Raw genomic sequence first — 18,409 nt, 5'->3', positions numbered from 1 at the left:
GCCATTGTAGTAGAAATGTCTCCAGGTCTAATTCTGCATTTCTGCTTTAAACAAACATTTGAGATGCGTATTCCAAGTGACTTTGCTGAAATCTAAGTAACTTTGGTTTTGGTTTACAGTTGTTTATATGTCGTATAAGCTTATATATATACATTCACATATCTACATATACTTTGCTCTCCTTTCCAAAGGCTAGTGAAAACTTTAGTGGCTGACGCTCCTCTAACTGCAGTAGATTTCATGCCTGATGGAGCCACTTTGGCTATTGGATCTTCCCGTGGGAAAATATATCAATATGATTTAAGGATGTTGAAATCACCCGTTAAAACCATCAGCGCACATAAGACATCTGTGCAATGTATAGCGTTTCAGTACTCCACTGTCCTTTCTAAGGTAAGATATTTTCTTTCTTTTCAGCATTTTTGATTTTACTAAATAAATCTAGTTCTGAATATAGAAGTCATATGTTGTCAATTAAACACGGTGTAGTTTTGCTTCATAATAATTTTTATATCAAAGCATTGTAAATAATTTTAGTACAAATCCATTTGATACTTAGTTTTAAAACTTTTTTTGCACTTTTCACATTTCTCCCTCTTCAAAAATATTAAAAGGTTTTTATGGTTCAGAGGGAAACTCTCACATCCACCAGCAAGCTTAAGATTTCTAAGGGAAAAACAATATTTTTTAAACTAATAGGGAATTTATGAAATATTAATGTCTCGTGTGGAGCATTAGAAACCTGATCTTTTAAATATTCCCTTCCATTTCAGTCAGGTTTAAATAAAGGCTGTTCAAATAAGCCCACAGCTGTGAACAAACGTACTGTTAACGTGAGCACTGCTAGTGGAGGAGTCCAGAATTCTGGAGTTGTCAGAGAAGCAGCTACCACTTCCATTGCCACAGTTCTGCCACAGCCCACGACAGCAGTTGTGGGGAAAGGAACAGTTGCTCTTCAAGACAAAGCAGGTAAATGTTGTTTATATCTAGTATTTGGAGTTCCCATCCTGTCTCCTCCCCAAATGGATATCATTATCACTTTCTTTAAGAACCTAGAACTTAAATTCACTTGAGTATTTAGGTAAAATTATTAGTAGATAGTGAAAATTGAAAAAGTGAAAAATTTAACTTTAGCTATAAATGTTTAAAAGGTTAATGAAAGGTACTTCACTTACTCTGTTTAGCTGAACTTCCGTTGTAGGATATTTTAAAAACAGAATAATGCCCTCTCAGAAGTACCGCTACAGACTAGATGACTTTTCATTGTGCTTTTAGATTAATCAGTAGATAATATGAAACTTTGATGCTTTCATTATGATTTGATCTCAGTTAAAAAAAAAAAAGCTATTAATGGCCCCTATACTTCATTTTTCAGACTGGAAAGTAAGTCAGGTGATGAAATGAATATATTTAAGTACTGAATAGTACCTCGCACATATTAAGCCGTAAATTAGTCATTTGTTAAATAAAAGTAAATGAAAATGTTGAAATTTTTAAGGAATTTCTTCTACTCTGATAATCGTATTGATGAAACAGTTCTTAAAGAAGAGTTCATTTAGACTTTGTGAAGGTATAATATGGTGATAAGCTTCCCCATACTTATTGTAGAAGATATTCTTTGCCTACAATAAAGATGGTAATTCCCTAAATTCCTGAAAGCCTTTTTGTTTTTATTTTAAGAAGTTATGCTATACTGTCAACTTTCAACATATTTTTAAAAGTCTGCATGATATACCAGTATGTCTCTAAAGTATTCTTACCAGAAATGAATGTACTCATGTCTTTTTGAATTTTCAGGACAAGTACTTAAATTGAGCACAAATATTTGTTGGTGCTTTTTCAGTATGAGTTTACTATTCCCAAGTATAAGCAAAACTTTAATTTGTTAGTCTTGGTAGTGTAGAATTTTTTAAAAAATATAATAAGTATATTCACTATAAATTATCTTTGAATATCTGTATCATCCTTACATAAAAATCATTATATATTATGTAGAAAAATAATAAGGTCCTTATTTAAGAACTCCTAGAAACTAATACTATTGCTGTCTGTTTAAAAGAAGAAATAATGTTTGCCAAGATGTTGAATTAACTATGTTATGAAAGTTGGTGTTAGTTTAAAAAATTATTATTTATTTTATTCATAATTTTCAAAAATTAAAATAAAGATTCTCTCATTTATTGTAAACTTTCTGAAGTCTCAATGTCTTTCATTTAGTTTTTAATAAGGAAGTTTATGTGTAACAATGGCAGCATTAATTAGATATGGAAGACTTGGGTCTGCAGGGCCACCAATTAATGATAATTCTTGGCTGATTAGCAGTTTCTGGCAAAATGCGTGCTTACTGTGCACCCACAAAGACAAATTTCGGTTTATTGATTTTATTTTGAAATAATTGCAAACTCACAGAAAAGTTTCAATAATAATACAAAGAACTCTTGAGTTCTAGTATATCCTTCAGCAGATTCATCATTTTATAAATTTTACCACATTTGCTGCATCATTTTCTCTCTCTCAACTGACACACATGTACATTTTCCCCCCTGTGAAACATTGAGAGTATGTTAGACTTCAGTCTCAGATCTATCACCTTCCTGCCTGGATGACTTTAGGCAGTTTTCTTTTTTATATATATATTTTTTATTGGGGTATAGTTGTTTTACAATGTTGTGTTAGTTTCTGCTGTACAGCAAAGTGGAGTTCCCCGTGCTATACAGCAGGTTCTTATTAGTAGGCAGTTTTCTTAACCATGCTTTTTTCTCATTTTTCTCTTCCATAGATAATATTTAACATTTGGGGTTATTGTGAAAATCGGAGAAAATATCAAAAGGGCATAGCACATGTAGGCACTCAGTAAATTATAGTGTTGCTAATATTGTCGTTATGATCATCATTATTGCTATTACTTTAAGCATGGTGTAAAATAAATTTAAAATTTGAAATAAGTTCGTATGGCTTCTACTGAAGGTGTCCTAATTTAGTTATTGAAAAGAACCTCTGCAGGTACTTCCCTGATGGTGCCATGGTTAAGAATCCGCCTGCCAATGCAGGGGACATGGGTTCCATCCTTGGTTCGGGAAAATCCCACGTGTCACGAAGCAACTAAGCTGGTGTGCCACAGCTACTGAGCCTGCACTCTAGAGCCCGCGAGCCACAACTACTGAGCCTGCATACCACAACTACTGAAGCCTGTGCGCCTAGAGACCATGCTCCGCAACAAGAGAAGCCACTGCAATGAGCAGCCTGCGCACCGCAACGAAGAGTAGCCCCCACTCGCCACAAGTAGAGAAAGCCCGCGCACAGCCTTGAAGACCCAACACAGCCAAAAAAAAAATAAATATATTTTTAAAAAAGAACCGCTGTCTGCAGACTTGTTGCTAGTGCTCATTTTCAGTAGGAAACAGCCATTTAAGAAGAGAAAAATAAGGCTTTAGCACTATTTTCGGATGATACCAAGCTTCTACTTCATAAAGTTCCAGAGACTAGAGTTATGCATCAAACATGTTGAGGACCTAGAAAAGGGAGAGAAATTTCTTCTTTATAACCGATTACACTCTTGGTATAAACACCCTTCAATGACAGTGATGTACAAATGTTTGGTCATAACTTTTGTGAGGTTATTAGGTTTATTTCATTAGCCAGGCTTGGACATTTTTGAATATTGTGAACAAAGCTGATCTTTGTTTTTATCCCAGGCTTTTCAGTTTTCATTTGGGACCAAGATGGCAAATAAAACAGTTTTAAAAATGTAAGACAGTAATATGCTACCGATTCAGATGCCAAGATTTCATCAAAGTTCTTGAATCTCTAGAACTCAGTCCTTGACCCAAAAATGAGCAAGAAGTTACGGAGCCTGCAGAGTTCCTATTATAATGTCCTTGCCCTAAAGTCATGCAATATATACTGAGAGAGGAAGTAAACTGCATGCCTCTTTATTGTTGTCTACTGTACTATTCTTTATGAGTTTGGTATTCTGGTTTCCTTCCTCTCAGTAAACTATCCCAAGGTTAATGAAGTCATTTAAGGTCAGTAACGCTGAGAGCAGTGTTCGGTTCCCACTGTTAGTGAAGAAAAAAATAAAAAGGGGAAAAAAGAGGCCCATTCACTGCAAGCTGGGGAAAGGAACTAACGTTGCTTGAAAACTGCTATATGTTAGGCATTGTACTATATGCCTTAGAGACTTTTTTTTTTAATCACTGGTAGATGATCCTAACAGTCAGTCACTAACAAAAATAAGTTGTTTAAGAAAAGTACATGAATTATTTAGAAAAGTTCTATCAAAGTAGATTTAAAAAGTGGTGTTATATGAGCAAATAAGTTATTTGCTTTTGAGGAGCCCTTCATTCCATGAAAAGGATGTTTAACTGAGCTATTGTTATATTCTGCTTTCTCTTCCTGATGCCCACAGTTGTAGTGTTACCAATGATATAGGTAAGGCATTCATTTTTAGAGCCTAGCTTCTCATGATAAATTTATTATGAGAAATAATAAAAATGTTTATTTTTATATCCAATTTCTATAAGGTCTGCCTCGAAGCATAAACACAGATATTTTATCTAAGGAAACAGAGAGTGGGAAAACCCAGGATTTCTCCAGCTTTGATGATACTGGAAAAAGTAGTTTAGGTGACATGTTCTCACCTATCAGAGATGGTAAGTCTGTTCAGATCAGAGGATCATGTCCTCTTGCTTGGGTCGTCATGACATTTTTATTCTGGCTAAAAGATGTGGATAATAGCTTCAGTCTCACTCTATTCATGACAGTTGCTAATTTTCTCAATCCCTGAGATGGTATATTTCCCTTTGCCCAGATATTTCAAATGTTATCATTCCAAAATATATGCTAGTAATTTTCACATGGGAACCAAGCAAATAGCTCTCAAGTTAGCATTTTAATTTCCACAGAAGTTTCTTAAAGGAAGTTTTGCCTCCATAGGCAATCTTTTACTTGTATCTACTTCTAAATAAATCTTCCCCAAATCTTGGATATTTTGATAGGCAAAAAATACCTTCCTAGCATAAAAAAATTTGTTTGTTTCTTTGATTATTAGTATTTAACTGGTATTAAATGTTTTCATGGAGAAATATGGCTGGGGGTTAGATTGCCTCATCTTTTACACTATGTATGAAAGTCACATACACACACATACACACACACACACACTCCCCATTGCTAGTAGACGTTGCCATTAAAAAGAAAAAAGCCAAAAAAGCAAAAAAAAAACCTTTGCCAGTTTGTTAAACGGAAACATATATCGTCGTTCACTCTATATGAACTAGGCGTATAGTTTGGCTGTGCTCTTTTGGTGCTAATGTTCATACTGTTTTCTTTACTGGGATAGTCTCGCTACTAACAGCAGTATTGTTAACAGTATGGGTTAATTTCTAGAAGACGATTTGGCAGACTTAAATATTCATTCTTTTTGTCCTGTTAATTCCATTTCTATAAATTTACCTAAGAAAATATTCAGAGAAGCCCACAGAGATTTGTGTGTTTACTGTTTATTTATAGTATTGAAAAACAGGAGTGAATCTAAATGTCATCAGTAGCAGGGTGTTTAAATGATAACACCCACTCATGATCTTATAAAATTTAACTTTTTACTTTAAAATTGTCTGGTTTCAAAATTTTCTTCAACTAATTTCATAAGCAGAAAGAATAAATATATATGTAGTGGTACAGAATCATTGAGTGTCTTCTGCCTTACCCCAGCTTGAAAATGACTCCTTGAATTGCCCGGTCAAATTGCTATCTTCCATCTAATAAAAGAGGAAGGATTCCTTTCAGGATGAAGAGAGGTCATACTACCTAGTTGAGGGGTAAAGAGAGGAGAGATGTGGGCAAAGGAGGTAAAAGTGGCTTGGGCTGGAGTTGAGAAAGGTTTTGGAGTTTAGTACCCAATTGTGGAGCTTTGTTTATGAGAACTGCTGGAGTAATTTTTTAATTGAAGGGGCTTTTTGAAAGTGTTTGAGTTATAAATGAAATCCTTTTTAATGGTTTTTGAAAGTAATAAAGGCTATAAATTCCTTTTTAATTGCTTTTGCTGTTTAAAAAGATATGATTAGAATTTGAGCCATAGGCCCTTCGTTTATTAGAGTTTGATATTATTGATAAGAAAAAGACATGGATACTAAATATAGTACTGGTTTTCACTGTCAAGAGATTTGTGTTTTAATCTCAAAGATTCAACACTACTTAGGTAAAAGTCTTAATCTGTTTGTGCTTCAATTTCTTCATCTTTTAAATAAGAGTACCTCTGCTTTTGTTAGGAAAAAATGAGTAACTTATATAAAAGTGTCTGTGTTGTGCAATTGCTAGGTATAATACACACATGCAGCTAGATGAATGGATGGAGAGATGGATGATAGTCCTACTAATATGATAATCATGTATGATAATCAGTTTATTGGCCATGTGAATTTCTGGTGAATTTTTTAATGACCTTTGCCCATTTTTCTATTAATCTGTTAAAATGGAGGTAAGCAATTTTTGGTTATTATTTGGTAAATGAATAATATTACAGTATTGAAATATTCTTAAAAATGTTCTACCATTGAAAAAATTTTAATGAAACCTTATATTTTTAATAACATTGTGTTGCTTACAAAATATCTTTACATTATTTCAATTGATCCTCAAAACAGTCTTGTGAAATGGTCAGGGCTTTGTCCCCGTTATATAGGTACAGAAACTGAAGCATAATTATATTAAAGTCTTGTCCAAGGTGACAGGGCTATTCAGTGGTATAAGCAGAACTGGATTACAGGTCTCTGGAGCCTACTCCAGTGCTTTTTCTAGTATACCTTGCTGCCTCATTAAATGACTCTATACATAGAACTATCTTTGCTGCTATGCCTGAAGCTGAAAGAATGAAAAGGGAAGTTTATATGAATACTAGCTTTACCTTCACTCAGATTTTTCTTCTTAAAACTATCAGTCCCTGAACTCTTTGGGGAACGAATAGGAAGCCTAAATTGCTATGGCTTCTTTTTCACTATTTTTTAAATTTTATTTTCTAATTTTATTATAGATGCTGTAGTTAACAAAGGAAGTGATGAGTCCGTAGGCAAAGGAGATGGTAAGAACTGTTGAGAAGTATTTTTATCAAAGTTAAAAGTGATTTTGTGTTATCTACTGCTGTGTAACAAACAAATTACCCCAATATTTTGAAGCTTAAAAGAACACTTACCATCTCATAATTGTGGGTGAAGAATCCAAGCATGGCTTAGTTGGGTACCTTTGGCCTCAGATGTCTCATGATGTTTTAATTAGGGTATCAGCAGGGCTGCAGTCATCTCAAGGCTTGACTGGGCAAGGATCTGCTTCCAAACTCATTCATGTGGCTATTGGCGGAAGATATCAGTTCCTACCTATGTGGGCCTCTCCACAAGGCAGCTGACAACACGGCAGCTGGCTTCTCTCAGGGCTGGTGTGAGAAAGTGAGAGGGCACTCAAGATGGAAGCCACAGTGTGTTTGTAACTTAATCTTGGAAGTGAGATCTGCCACTCTTGCTATATACTCTTCGTTAGAAGCAAGTTCCTAGGTCCAACCCACATTCCAAGGGAGGTGATTACACGAGGCCCTGGATCCGTGGCAGGAGGCGGAGATCATGAGGAACCATCTTAGAGGCTACCTACCAAGATATACCACAGAGATATACAAATTAACAATTTTGTCAAAAACTTTTATTTACTAAAACATTCATTGTATTTTGCAGTTTTCAATGTATCTTCACATACAATATCTCTTTTAAGCCTCACCGCTCAGGGAGGTGGATATCATCATTCACATTTACAGATCACACTTAACAGTCACAGAGAGTTTTACGACTTTTACCCAAAAACTCAAATGAACTAAGGGGTAGAGCTGATAAGTGAACCTGTCTTCTGAATCGAAATCCCATGTCTTTCTACCGTATTAACATGTCTATTGTGTTAAGTGCTTTTCTTAAATATCCAAGATTGGGGAACATCCCATATCAGTGCTAGTTTTTTTCTCCTCTTTTTCAGGCCTTGACTTTCTACCACAGTTGAACTCAGTGTTTCCTCCAAGAAAAAATCCAGTACCTTCAAGCACTTCAGTGTTGCATTCTAGTCCTCTTAATGTCTTTATGGGGTCTCCAGGGAAAGAAGAAAATGAAAATCACGATCTGACAGCTGAATCTAAGAAAATGTATCTGGGAAAACAGGAATCTAAAGACTCCTTCAAGCAGGTATCTGCCTATAAATGATATTGAACTCACTGTGTGTGTTTATCACTAGCAAGTATAATGCATCTCATCACTAGAAAGCAGGCAGCTGCCACTGGATATGTCCTAATTATTTACAGTGCTGTGCACTTACTAGGTAGAAAATATTCTTAAATCTTGATGTCACATGTTAAAAACTGAAGAATACTTTTGAAATCTGTCTTTGGATATGTTGGAGGTAACAGCAGGTGTAATCTTACACTGTTTGTTTCCTAAGACAAGATACTTGATTTAACTGTCTGTGTAAGAATATTTTATACCTGACTTCTTTTAGAATGTATTTCCATTGTAGCACAAAGCACCAAGTTGGTGGTCAAGTCTTTTACTCTAAGTCTTAGAGCAAATTGATGGTGTTGAGAAGGTATTTCATCATCATTACCCTCTGCTGTAATCTAATAGAGTCTATTGTGCAGTATGTCTATTTTCATTTTTATTTTTTAGAATGATATTGAAAAGATACCATTTAAGAAGTACAAAAAAGTCTTTTGACTTATTTTTGAAATATTTCTGACCAGTTATCCCGTGAGAGTTTGGGGATTTATTTGTTTAGTTTTTTGGCCTGTGGTTGCCACTTTAAATGATACTCAACTGCAGATTCTTAGCAAATGAGCTTTTGCTTATCATGTTATCATTGAAAGTGTTTTTGATTAGTAAAGTTGATTTATTTTGCCACTGGCCCTAGCAACGTTTTTTTCTCCTTCAAGATACCTTTCTATTCTTCCTTTTTCTGACCGTACTTACTGGAAAAAAGAGAAAAGTAGATACAAATTATATGGATAATATGGATAAAACCAGAATTTATATATTAATTGTTTATTTTAAATGTGAAGTTTGCAAAGTTGATCTCTGGTGCTGAAACTGGAAATCTAAGTACCTCTCCATCATCCAACCAAACAAGAAGTCCTGAGAAATTTGAAAAGCCAGAAAAAGAAATTGAAGGCCAGTTTATATATGAACTTCCAGTCAATGGATCCTCAACTCCAAGTAAGTACATAAAACTTCCTGATGTTTGAGTGCTAAGTTGAAAACTCGCAGTATTTAACTTGAAAAGGGTAAGTTAAGAGAGTGATCATAGACGGAAAAGTTCAAGGAGTTTAAAATTTATGACACTTCTCTAGTGTGTGACTCTCTTACTAGAAGACGATGAAATGGGTATGAAATGTTAAATTCAGCCACATTGATTTGGTACTCTTTGGGTGTGAATTTCATTTTCAATCCAATATGTAAGTGTCTTGATCTACTATGGTACAGATAGGAATATAGGACCCTTTGAAAATGGGTCATTAAGTACCTGAAATTGTCTTGTCTTTTCCATATTAAAGTTCTGTCTATAGAGTTCATGGCAGAGACCCTAAAAACTCCATCACATTTAAAGTGATATTAGGTTCAGCGATAAGAGTTACCTATACAAAAAACTCTTTGTATAGTAGTAGCTCTTTTATATAGATACCTATATTTTAAGATTTCTGTGGATATATTGCATTAGCTTAAACTCTAGGGCCTTGCCTGTAGAACTACTTTACTCCTCTGTTCCTTCTGTTTGTTTCTAATAGTCTTGGTTTATCTAGTTTGTGGTGTGGCTTGTCACATTCATCTTTTGTAAGAGAAAATGATTCAGAGATTCTTCAAGATTAATTCCTCTGTCATATGTTATTACATTAGACAGTTGGCAGTTTAGGTAGGTAGATAGATAGAGAGAGAAATGACTTATTAGAAATAATGTCATTGAAAGTTTCTAAGATTTGTATTCCAGACAGTGAACTTTTCTAAATGTCACAAGATCACTGTTTCTTACCAGTTTTTTAAGTTTTCTCTTGCCAAATCATATTTAGAAGTGTTTGATGTCTCTTAGTCCAAGTTGACTATTAATATTTTGTCCATTTTTAATTTTAGATCCAAAGATAGCATCTTCTGTCACTGCTGGAGTTGCCAGTTCACTATCAGAAAAAATAGCTGATACCATTGGAAATAATCGGCCAAATGCACCATTGACATCTGTTCAAATCCATTTTATTCAGAACATGATACAGGAAACATTGGATGACTTTAGGTAATTGAGAAATTATCTAGACCTTGACTAGCTTTTTTTATTAGGTGTAAAACTGTAACTATGAGTAATGTTTGTGGTTACTACTTTTGCCTAAGTTCTGGGGTCCATAAAACCATAGAAAATATGAGTTTTGTTGATCTTGAAGTGTTGAGTTTATTTTATATCAGCTAGGAAAAGGCACATTTCCCTAGGGCAGTTATTAGATAACTTGGCAGGATGGTGTAGCAGGCTGGCTGCCATTGTGGATCTTGTTCATCATCAAACTATGGACAGATTCTGGTAAGCTCAAATGGGATTCTTACAATATTTATAGATCACCTGTTAAGTATGCTATGTGCAGTAATGTAGTAAAGATATTTTTTAAAGGATTTCTGAATATTTTCAAGTAGAATGCATTAGAATGTAATACTTAATTTTAAAAAGTTCTTGCCTGGATCTGTCCTTGTCTCTCATTCTTTGAATTTTGAACGTTGTAAGAATGTTCTAGAATGCTGGTTCCTTTTACCTGTCATCTCAATATATTTTGAAAGCTATTTTCAATTACTAGAATCTTTTGCATTTTTTTTCCTTTTCTGACCTTTAGCTACTTAGTACTCTTGCTCAGATTTGGAATACCGTGGGCAAGAATGTTGGAGAAGATGTTCAGTTTTTGTTGGTGCATGTTTCTTTTTAATGTTAAAAATGTTTTGAAAAAAAATTTTAAATGTTAACAAATATATTTTTAAAGAAAAATAATCATTTTGACGTTTATAATGTGCCTAGTATGTACTGATACTAAGGATACAAAAACGGATGATCTGCCCACAAAAGCATTATAGTTTAATTAGGGTAGGTATAGTGTGGGCTGCTATGATGTGTGTTTCTTTGATGTGAATTAACTCATTTGTAAATAGGGCAGTAATGACAACATGATAAGGAAATTTTGGTGGTTCATGTAACAGCCACCAGAACAAAGTACATGAACACAGGTAAAGGCAGCAAATCACCTATCCATGTCCATCTCTTCCTATTCCCTTCTTCTTAATTTGGCTTGGCTATGTGCTTTGTGTTAGGAAGTGCTTATTTTGTGATTTTTTTCCCCATCTTTGGGCATTTTATCCTTGCCTCCATGCTTGACAGCCCCAATCCTTTCTTCTATCTTCTTTCCCCTTTTACCAAATGACCCTCACTTTTTTTTAAGGTAAAATCTTTGATTATTCAATATTTAAACTATGCTAGTATTTTTATTAGGATTTAATTGTTTTTGTTAGTGCTCAGGTTACAAAGATTATATAGGTTTTGAGTGGTCTGCCCAAGTCCTTTCTCCTTAAATCCTGTTATTTTCCTTCCTTTTTTTTTTTTTTTTTTTGCTTTTTCAGTATTATTGTGGTAAGAATACTTACCATGAGATCTACCCTCTTGGATTTTCAAGTGTGCAGTATGCGGTATTGTTAACTATAGACACAATATTGTAACAGCAGTCCTCTTGAACTTACTTTGTGTATTGAAATTTTAAACTTGTTGATTAGCAACTCCCTGTTTTCCCTTCTCCCCCGCCCCTGACACCCACAATTCTGTTCTTTGCTTCCATGAGTTTGACTGTTTTAGATATCTCATATAAATGGGATCATGCAGTATTTGTGCTTCTGTGTCTGGCTTATTTCACTTAGCATTATGCCCTCCAGGTTCATCCACGTCACATGTCAAGATTTCTTTCTTTTTTAAGGCTGAATAATACTCCGTTATATGTACATACCACGTTTAAAAAAATCTGGTCCTATTATTTTTCCATAAACAGTTTTTTAAAATATATGAGATATTTCAGGAATGCATATATAGGGCAAAATGGCAGAATTGTCTGGTTACAGCTGTAATATAATGTGAATAAAGCAATGTTGAAAACACAGAAAGGGAGAAGTTCTTCTGGGGCAAATTTAGAAAGAAATCATGCCTTGTGTGCCTGTACCTGGGGATTGAGGGTGGGTAGGGGCCTCTCTCTGCTCTTCTGCCCCTCTGTCAGCCATAGGCAGCCTCTGCTTAGAGGACCCAGAATGGCTCAGAGGATTTCTGCAAATTCGCCTGCTCTGACTTCAGCCTCCAGTAGGTGTTGCCAGCTGTACCTTACAACGGAGGGACAGAGTGGGCTATTGAGAGGCTCTCTGCTAGCCATTCTCCCTCACCTCTGGAGGCTGACTTCTCTGTGATGGCCTGGAGTGCTTGAGAGGGGTTACTGTGAGTTCTCCTCCCCTGCCCTAAGTCTTCACCAGGCCCTGTGCATCTGTGCCCTAGGGGCTGTCTCTCTCAGCCCTCCTGCTCTGTCCCTAATTTTTACTCAGTGAAGGCCTGTAGCAAAAAGTTGTTGAGGGAATGGAGACTTTATTTTCGGCTGGGACTCCTTGGGATTCTAAACTGTCTTGACAGTCTTCACTTGACCTTTAAAAATCTATAAAAATTTCAGCTAGTTCTCTTTAGCCTATCAGTGGCAGCTTTCTTCCCCTGCTGCCCTGTCTAGGATGAAAACAGCTGTGGGTCTGTCTTCTTCTGGATTTTAGTTCATTTAGATTTCTTTGCACTCTCAAAGTTGAATTTATTTAAAATGTATGAATTTATAGGTTATCTGGCTTGTTCTCATTATTAGGGCTGGGGAGCTAACATCCTAAGCAGAAGTCTGTGGGTTTATTTCTGTTGTCTTTAAAAAAGATTTAAGTTTCTTCTGGCAAGCAGATCATTTCCTGGGTTTTAGGTTTTCTTAGGGCTATTTTATTTCTGGTTTGCCTTTATTCCTAGGGTTTAGTCTGTGCCCTTTTAAGATGTGAGCTGAATGTCTGGAGTATTCACCAGGCCTTTTTATCTTGGTGGGTCCCAAGCTTAAACCTCCAATTCTTCATCACAGGGCTCTCAAAATCCTTTTCTCCTCTTTAGCTGCCTTTTTTTTTTTTTTTTTTTTTTTTTTTTTGCGGTACGTGGGCCTCTCACTGTTGTGGCCTCTCCCGTTGCGGAGCACAGGCTCTGGATGCGCAGGCTCAGCGGCCATGGCTCACGGGCCTAGCTGCTCCGCGGCATGTGGGATCTTCCCGGACCGGGGCACGAACCCGTGTCCCCTGCATCGGCAGGTGGACTCTCAACCACTGCGCCACCAGGGAAGCCCTAGCTGCCACTTTATGTTTGTTTTCCTGCCATCTAACTCAGTACAGGCATTGCTTAGGAGTCAAAGATGTCTTGAGGGGAAATTGCACAGATTCAGGTTTACTTTCTACAGGTATACCCCCTTTCCAGAATCTTGGACCTTGCAGTGCTGGCTGCCTTGGGAGTTCTGAATTCTAATACTCCCCAACCAAGTGAGACTGTCTCAAACTCCAGGCCACTGCTCTCATCTCAGCCTCTTTTTCTCATAATGTGGAATCAGCACATCCCGCAGAGGGAAAAGCAGAGGTAAATGTGGAGGTTACCTAGTAGACTTGCCTTCTTTACAAGACCGTGGTCCCTCCAATCCTGGCTACTTTAGTGGTTCTACGATGCCTTCACTTTTTGTTGTTGTTGTTTGTTTGTGTTTGTTTTTTAATACAGCTCTTGTCATAACTCAAAGCAGAAGAGAAACAAATTTTTTAAAATATCTTTTAGTTGCAACAGAAGAAATAAGGTACTTAGGAATAAATCTAACCAAAGATGGTAAAGATCTGTGTGTGGAAAAACATTAAAAAAAAATTTATTAGAAAGCATTAACACTTAAATGGGAAGATATTATGAAGCTGTCAGTTCTTCTAACTTGGTCTATAGATTGAATGCAATTCCAATCAAATCCCAACTGTGTTTTTTGGAAGATGATGAGATAATTCCAAAATGTATATGAAAGAAGGAAGATATGGAATAACCAAGACACTGGAGAAGAATAAGGTTGAAGCGGACTAGTTTGTCAGATAGATAGGCTATCATTAAAATAGTGTATCATTGGGCTTCCCTGGTGGCGCAGTGGTTGAGAGTCCGCCTGCCAATGCAGGGGACACGGGTTCGTGCCCCGGTCCGGGAAGATCCCACATGCCGTGGAGCGGCTGGGCCGCGTGAGCCATGGCCGCTGAGCCTGCGCGTCCGGAGCCTGTGCTCCGCAACGGGAGAGGCCACAACAGTGAGAGGCCCGCATACCGCAAAAAAAAAAAAAAAAAAAAAAAAAAGTGTATCATTAACACAGGGTGGACAAATTGTCCAAAGGGATCAAATAGGCACCCCCCCCAAGAATGCCTATGTATATATGGAAATGTGATATATGACAGAGGAAATGTATATATCCCTGTTGCATGCTATTTAAAAAATCAATTCCATACAGGGTAAAAGTTTAAATGTAAATGGAAACATTTTAGGCATTGTAAGAGAATTTATATCAATATATGACTTCAGGGTTTGAGAAGTTACTTAAAAATAAGAGGGTACACTACCTATAAAAATAGATTGATAAATTTACATTAATATTAGGTTAGTAAATTTGAGAATATTAATAGGAATTGTTTATCCCAGGACACTATGAATAAAATGAAAAGACAAAAGGTATCTGCAGTACTCATATAACCAATAAAGGATCAGATTATGTAAAGAACTCTTATAATTTTTTTAAAAAAGACATTCAGTAGAAAAATAGTTTAAAGACATAGGCAAGCATTTCACAGAAGAGGAATGGTATATGAACATAAGGAAAGATGCTCAGCCCTACAAACTAATCAGACAACTGAAAATGCAGTGGGATACCATTTCACACCCAGTAGATGGGAAAATATTGTAAAAAGCTTGGTAACACCAAGTCTTGGTGTGGATGTAAAGCTAGATGAGCTCTGTTATACTGATGATGAGTGTGTCCATTGATACTACCACTTTGGAAAATAATTTCTGTTATTTTGTAAGTCTGAGCAGTGTACCTCTGGATCATACCTATAACTCAACATATCTACTCTTGGATATATCGTCTACAGAAATTGGCACATGTGGGTTGGAAGACATATACATGATTGTTTATAACAACATTGTAATAATAAACACTTGAAAACAATTCAAATTGACAGGAGAATGTACACACTAGTATAAATCAGTGAATTACAGATATGTAGAATATGAAACTTGAAAACATGATACTGGATTATTTTTTAAATGTCCGCTACTCAAGCCTACATAGGATATGGTACCCTTTTTGTAATGCTCAAAAGCAAGCACAACGAAAATAGACTGACTACAGATTCTGTGTTATACATACAAACATACATATATATATATTTCTTTTTAAAACATTTCTTTGCTCAAACAAAATTCAGCAGCGTAGTGACTTCTTTCTTAGGCTTCTCCCAAGAGGTAAATGTTGGAGTCAGAGAGGAGCACACAGGAAGCTTCTATGATTTTGGTAATGTTCTAGCCCATAAGTTGTGTGGCAGGTGGCTGAATGTTCCTTTTATTGTTATACTTCATAACTTTTATGTCTTTCTTTGGCTGCACCATGTGGCTTGCAGGATCTTAGTTCCCTGACCAGGGGTTGAACCTGGGCCACGGCAGTGAAAGTGCTGAGTCCTAACCACTGGGATGCCAGGGAATTCCCACTTTTATGGCTTTTGTAGGCATGAATTAATTGCATTTTATTGAGTAACCTCTGTTACAAACACCCAAATAGGCTCTTTTCATTCTGCTGGAAGTTTTTTTTTTTTTTTGATAGCTTAAACATTGATAATAGTTAAAACATTATAACCTAGAGCATTATCTGTATTTCATTGTAATATAAACCTGTGTCTTTCCTTAATGATAATTTCTGTATTAAGGAATGTAGTATAATGAGAGTTCTGGAGGTAGACAGTCTGGGGTTATATCCTACTCCACCATTTACTAGTTGTGTGACATTGGATAAGTTATAACTACTTTGTGACTCAGTTACTTCACTGGTAAAATGGAGGTAATAATTGCACCTAGTTGTGAAGATTAAATGAGTTCTTACATCTGAAGTACAAGAAACAGTGCCTAGCACAGAGTAAATAAATACTAGGTGCAGTGGTATTTTTACTATTGTAATAATAATTATTAACAGTAACGTGAAACGATAAGAGTTTAGCCATTTTCTTGAATGATCTAGAGCTGGTAAAACTGTTATAATTCTAATGAATATTTTACATTCTTCCCTAGAGAAGCATGCCATAAGGATATTGTGAATTTGCAAGTGGAGATGATTAAACAGTTTCATATGCAATTGGTATGTATTGACATATTTTATTGTAAGTGAGCATAGCTGTGGATCTAAAAAGTCCATAAAGGGGTGATGTATTTTTACTTAGTTATATCTAATTGCTAAGAAATAAACAGGGAGTTTTAGAAATTTAATAAGTAAAATAGATTTTAACTAGTCACCCTTCTTTGTAACCTGTGATAGTTACAAACATATGATATGATAGTATGACAAAAAAGTATGATAGCTACTTTTTCACAGCTTTTTTTTTGCAGTAAGTAAGCAAAAAGCTTCCGAAATGTGCAAATATAAGCTTTCCAAATATATAAATTTCACCAGTGCTCTTTCATTTATATTAACAAAGTAATAAGGGTGGTTAAGTTTAAAAAAAATCATTCAGTTAGTTAATCGAACATGAGAAACATGGTAGCTGAAAATATGTAAAACGGCTTGCCAAATAAATGAAATGGCAATAATTTTAAAAGCTTTTTTTTTCCCTTTTCTAGAATGAAATGCACTCTTTGTTGGAAAGATACTCAGTGAATGAAGGTTTAGTGGCGGAAATTGAAAGACTACGAGAAGAAAACAAAAGACTACGGGCACACTTTTGAAATTTCAGTGAATACTTTAATGTTTTGTAATTTGGGAAGCTTCTGGCAACACAGAGCTATATAGATTCAGTATTGTTTTCATGGCCTCTGGGAAAATTTTTTTTCAAGTAAAAAGGTGATGGGATTGTATACCAACCACTATTTCATCTTTTCTGTCAAAAATATTTATATTTTTATATTAAAAACTGTACACTGTGTCATCTGCCTAAGAGGAAAGCCAACAGAATCTTTATTTTCTGAAAGCTTTAGCTATACACTAAGTGCCCTTTTTCATAAGAAAAGAAAATTGTGCAGAAAAAAAAATAGATTATGTATGTTTTTTAATAACCTCTTTTAAACAGATAATATTTTTGGTTGACAGTTGCCTTCCAAATTTTTTTGGATGTTTGATGATTAAAGAGTTTGAGATACCTTCTATTTTTATGGAGAAAGTAATTTTAATTGGTGTTCTGGGTTTCTAAGCAGTTGACTAATAAAACACAAGGTTGATTAATAATTATTTTGTTAACTTGATGAAGTCAAGTATGACTATTATTTATTACTTGTACATTTGATAAGAAAATTTTCAGAATTTCGAATTGCACAGATTACATTATATCTATTGCATTTATGTTACTGTATTATACTTCTAACAAATCTCTACTCCTGGTCAGTATTTTTTAGCTAATTTCACTTTATGAAAACTTTTAAGGGTTTATAAGACTCAACCAGAACTGCATATCTGCTGATTATCTCATGAATTAATAACATACAAAATTATACTGTAAAATTTCAATCAATATAATTCAACTTATAAACAGTGAAAATTTCATATTACATACTAAATATTACAGTATTAGTGCCATTTTTTTTCTCCCAAATGAGGTGTGGTTTATTTTATTTTGTGGTTTATATCATTAACTTTCTCTAATTCTTTGTGTGTTGTGTGTAATATTTTATACTATTGACCTTACTATAAAATAAATAAAATAAAAAAAAACACAACAGGAAGGTTAATTGTCAAAAGAATTTACACCTCTTTGATAATATGTAGGTGTGTACACCTGCCTGCTCTGATCTACATTTTTAGTGATATAAGATTAGGAGGGCCACTGGCTTGTTTACCTTCTTATAGTCTTTTGTCCCAAAGATTTAAACTATGTACCTTGTATATAGCACTCCTGCCCAATTTTGACTTCTGAGATGAAAGTATTTACTAAAAGAACTCTATTAAAAAAAAAAAGAAGAAATCTAGCTAGCTTACTAACTTTTTTCCCCTAAGTGATGAGAGATTTTAAGGATATATTAAATAAGTGTAAACATACTAATAATTACTTCAAGAAATAAAAGCAGA

The 18,409-nt window shown here is 35.1% G+C and overlaps 1 protein-coding gene across 1 annotated transcript in view; it reads left to right on the top strand.

Annotated features, from left to right (window-relative positions):
* NEDD1 (NEDD1 gamma-tubulin ring complex targeting factor) overlaps positions 1-18,045 on the top strand; it is a 44,541-nt gene extending 26,496 nt beyond the window's left edge. The window contains exons 7-15 of the mRNA XM_065887281.1: positions 192-393; positions 774-969; positions 4,524-4,652; positions 7,031-7,078; positions 8,011-8,213; positions 9,080-9,233; positions 10,143-10,299; positions 16,426-16,492; positions 16,972-18,045. Coding sequence (XP_065743353.1) covers positions 192-393; positions 774-969; positions 4,524-4,652; positions 7,031-7,078; positions 8,011-8,213; positions 9,080-9,233; positions 10,143-10,299; positions 16,426-16,492; positions 16,972-17,076 — 1,261 coding nt within the window. The 3' untranslated portion in view covers positions 17,077-18,045. The remainder of the gene's footprint in view (positions 1-191; positions 394-773; positions 970-4,523; positions 4,653-7,030; positions 7,079-8,010; positions 8,214-9,079; positions 9,234-10,142; positions 10,300-16,425; positions 16,493-16,971) is intronic.
* The last annotated feature ends 364 nt before the right edge of the window (positions 18,046-18,409 follow it).

The sequence above is a fragment of the Phocoena phocoena genome, chromosome 11, assembly GCF_963924675.1.
Source record: "Phocoena phocoena chromosome 11, mPhoPho1.1, whole genome shotgun sequence".
NCBI lineage: Eukaryota > Metazoa > Chordata > Mammalia > Artiodactyla > Phocoenidae > Phocoena > Phocoena phocoena.
The sequence above is the reverse complement of the archived record's forward strand: the minus strand, read 5'-3'. Positions and strand labels throughout refer to the sequence as shown.